The sequence below is a fragment of the Aquarana catesbeiana genome, linkage group LG10, assembly GCF_042186555.1.
Source record: "Aquarana catesbeiana isolate 2022-GZ linkage group LG10, ASM4218655v1, whole genome shotgun sequence".
Classification (NCBI taxonomy): Eukaryota; Metazoa; Chordata; class Amphibia; order Anura; family Ranidae; genus Aquarana; species Aquarana catesbeiana.
The window spans coordinates 92739724-92743966 of record NC_133333.1 but is presented as its reverse complement, the minus strand read 5'-3'; the positions used below and the strand labels follow the sequence as shown (position 1 = coordinate 92743966).

At 41.6% G+C, this 4243-nt stretch overlaps 1 protein-coding gene across 1 annotated transcript; it reads right to left on the bottom strand.

The window, feature by feature from the left end:
* Positions 1-3483: 3483 nt before the first annotated feature.
* LOC141110050 (small ribosomal subunit protein uS8-like) lies at positions 3484-3940 on the bottom strand. Its single transcript, XM_073601285.1, is given in 2 exon segments — positions 3484-3583; positions 3586-3940. Coding segments are annotated over 2 exon segments (390 nt in total). The 5' UTR covers positions 3917-3940; the 3' UTR covers positions 3484-3524.
* Between the last annotated feature and the right edge of the window lie 303 nt (positions 3941-4243).

Sequence of the window (4243 nt, the reverse complement as noted above, 5' to 3'; positions counted from 1 at the left end):
AAATTGGCACTGTTATACAAACTGTACACTCACTACTTTACATTGTAGAAAAGTGTCATTTCTTCAGTGTTGTCACATGCAAAGATATAAATATAATAATTTGAGGGGTGTACTCACTTTTGTGAGATACTGTATATATATATATATATATATATATCTCAATGCACAAATGGGATGGGAAATGTGGGATAAAAATATTTTGCTCATCTGTATTTCTGTACTTTTAAAAGTAGACCAGCACAAGGCTGGAGATTATTAGACTTCCTATTTTAGCAGGAAATAGACATGTCTGTTCTGAGTAATGTGTTTTGCCATCCTTAGTAAATATACACTATGAATAGTTTTTCTCCCTGTTGTTTTAGATGAAAATAATGCCTTTTTTACAATGTTATGTTATTCCAAAGAGTTTTTGTTAGAGGGATTAGCAATATAGAGAAGCCTAGAATTTATTAAGACTGATTGACGCAAGGCAGCAGAGTGAATGCGAAGACAAGAGCCAAAGACAGTTTAATGAGATGGCTCAATCACACTGTTATATCAAACAGAAAGAAGTGATATATTCAGTTCCAGCTCCTAATAGAGCAGCATAAGGACAGAAGAAATCTAAATGTGATAGAGACTGTGTTTTATGAATTGCAAAGCACACAGTGAAGACACCACCAAAATAATAAGAGATGTTTCCACCTTTAACCAATACGTGGAATGTTTGCAGCCAAACAAATCTATATGCATTGCAGATAAACCCAAAGTGTATAGCAGTATAGAGCAATATAGGTGGTTTAAAGCAGGGGTTGGCAACCCGTCGATCGTTATCTACCCGTCAACTGCAGGCAGGCAACAGGTAGATCGCATACTGCTTTGCTAGTCCTTACCCCTAGCCTCCACTGCTCTCATCCTCACAGCAGATTGGAGAGCAAGAGGCAGCACAGTTCCCAATGGAGAGCAGGGACAGGAGCTGCCTCAGTTAACCTTTTAAGTTAACCAGCAGGTGACTGGTTGCTAAGACACAGGGCAGACCTAGCAACCAATCACCATCTGAAAAGTTAACTCTGGCAGCTCCTGTTCCCATCCACCATCCAGAGCTGTGATGCCTCCCGTTCTCCACTCCACTGTACACCTGTGTATGGTAGGAGAGTGAAGCTAGGACACTGCTGTGTGTTTATGTGGAAGAGGGGAGGGGGTTATGTGAAGGGGACTGAGGACACTACTGGAAGGGGTACAGGACACAGCAGAGGACACTATTGTGTGGGGGGAGGGGGTGATATGAAGGGAACAGAGGACACTGGTATGGGGGGGCAGAGGTCTGACTACTGAAATCTCATGCTTATTTTCTTGTCCTTTCCGTTTTATGTCTTCCAACATACCTTAAAGCATATGTCAAGGAAAAAAAAAATCATAAGCAGTACATGAAGTATAAACACAGTTGACCATATCTTATTCTTTTAAAGGCCATGTAAGTACAAAAAAAAATATCTGATGATCAGCTAGAAAACTACTAGAGCTCCTAACTTCCTATTGTAAGTCGATAGCATATAGCACTTTTGTGGACATATGACTCGTTTCCACTGAGCGGATCGGTTCGGTTTAGTTCGGTACTGTACATTATTTGGAGTGTTTCCATTATGAAAGCGGCCCATACAACCGAACCGAACTGCACCATTCAGGGTCCTGCTTCAGATGTGGGGCCATAGAAAATGGTACGGTTCGGTTAGGGCGAAGCTACGATACATTCCACTGATTGGTGGACGTGTGACACCATGCTAGGCATTTTTTTTAAACCCACGTATGGCCCCTGTCGGTCCGACTTGCAGTGGAAACGCTCACCTGAATAGGCTGGACCATTCTAGGCCTTTCAGACTGTACCGACCCGAACCAATCCGCTCAGTGGAAATGAGGCATAAGTGGTATCAGCCTCATCCATTGTCTTTTGCTAAACTACTTAAAGTGGAGTTCCACCCACTTTTACAACTCTTCAGCATCCCTCACTAAACTGTGCACTGTGCAAACGAATTGGATATTTTTTTTATTTTTTTTCTCAGCACCTACTGTATATCTACTGTATTCATTTTTCACTTCCTCCTCCCTGGCCGTGGCCCATTGCATCATTTCCTGTTTGCAATGCCTTCTGGGAAGGGGCGGCAACTTCCTCTGACACTGCCGTTGCTATGGAAACCTGACCTGAAACCTATCACACTGCTTGTGCTGCACTGAGCCTGTGCGAGATCTGCAAGGATGAGATCCAGGAAGAAATACAGTCTGGCTTCAGATGCCCACACTTAAGATGGCAACGGCCTGCTGGAAGTTTATAAAATAACAAACTACTGCTATAAACTAACAAAACAGACCTTAGTTTACAGACTAACTTTACTAGAATACATTAAGCTTGTGTATTATAAGGGTATTTTTATTTAAAAAGTATAATTTCGGCCGGAACACCACTTTAACTACTACTACTGTCTTCCTATCCACAGCATAGGGACTCATTGATTTGCAGTCCAAGATAAACACGATTATCAGGTATTTTTGCATTTATTAAAACAGATATAACAAAATGCTTTCAATTGTATATTTAACAGACCAAAATAAAGCAAAAAAGAGAAGCTCATTGTTAGGATTTGCATATAAAACTCCCACCTGTCTTGACCCTTTTCCTAGTTATGATTCTGCAAGAATAACATTTGCCCTCACAACATCTGTTTATATTCTATGCTCTTGTCTAATAATTTGGTATGAATAATCTGTTTATTCTGATCATTTCTAAGCCTTTTTTAGGAACCTATGCAGTTCCTTCACAGCATGTTCTTTTTAGAGTAATTCATGTTGTTGCAACCCCTGTGAACTTTTCTTCAAAATGTCAAACCTCCACTGCTATGACTCGACAGTGCACTTAAAGAGGTTGTAAACCTCGGACAAAAAACAGACAAACCCTTCAAGACAAAGGAATAATGAGCTGCTTTGCATCGCATACTAGCTCATAAAGAAATATTTACCTTAGAACGATGTCCTGGATCGGCGTCGGCCTGCCGAGTACAGCACGCACATCTTCCATGGGAGTTACTTCCGGGTTTGTGGCTCCAGAGCTGTGATTGGCCGAAGCCGCAATGATGTCACTCCCACACATGCGCGGGAGCCGCCGGTCACTGCACGACTCCTGAAGAAACGGCACCAACGGTCTGTTTCTTCAGTGTGCATGCACCGGTGATGTCGTCAGCAGCGCATATACTGAATATCTCCTAAACTGTGCACGTTTAGGAGATATTCAAGGTACCTACAGGTAAGCATTGTTATAGGCTTACCTGCAGGTAAAAGTGGTGTAACAGGGTTTACAACCACTTTAAGGTATGTGAGATTTTTATAACCAGTATCACTTCATTTGTATTTTAGACAGAGAATTTTATCGTCATGCCAACTCAAGGTGGCTTATCATTTTATTTCTAGGGTTTTCAATTTTTCTATCTACTAAAGAAGAAGACAGGAGTAGAATTTCTTTTGATAACAGTTTATTGTTCTGCCTGCTTTAACATTTAGAAAAAGAATCCCAGGATTTTGCCTCCTGTGTGTTTTCGCCTTGCTTCCTCGTGTCCATGATGCCAGCGGAAGTTGTAAGCACAATATACCCAAACTGACGTGAAGGCAGGAGATTGTTCTGCCACTTTTCCAGAACGTTTAGCTGCACATCAAATCTGGGGCTGATGACGCCACACTTATTAAGTCTCCCTGTAAGATTGACAACAATTTGTCCGGCCCTATGATCATCAATTATTTCAAACTCACCAATGTAGCCGTGCTTCATCATCACTGTAAGGAATCGCACAATCACTTTTGAGCACGGCCTGATGAGAACCTGGCGCTTACCACGTTTCTCTGCATTGTTGATGCTTTTAAAAGCATCAACAAGCACATTCATGCGCACCATGGTGTCGGGTCTGCAGTATGGTGGAATGGTATGGTGTATGGTATGGTGTAACCTGTTGCCATTCTAGACCATCCCAAAAAAGTCTTCTATAGCCGCTTCAGCCCTAGAAGATTTGGCTGCTCAATGACCAGGCCATTTGTTGCGATTCGGCATTGCGTCGATTTAACTGACAATTGTGCAGTCGTGTGATGCTGTACCCAAACAAAATTGACGTCCTTTTTTCCCACAAATAGAGCTTTCTTTTGGTGGTATTTGATCGCCTCTGCGGTTTTTATTTTTCGCGCTATAAACAAAAGAATAGTGACAATTTTGAAAAAAAAACACAAT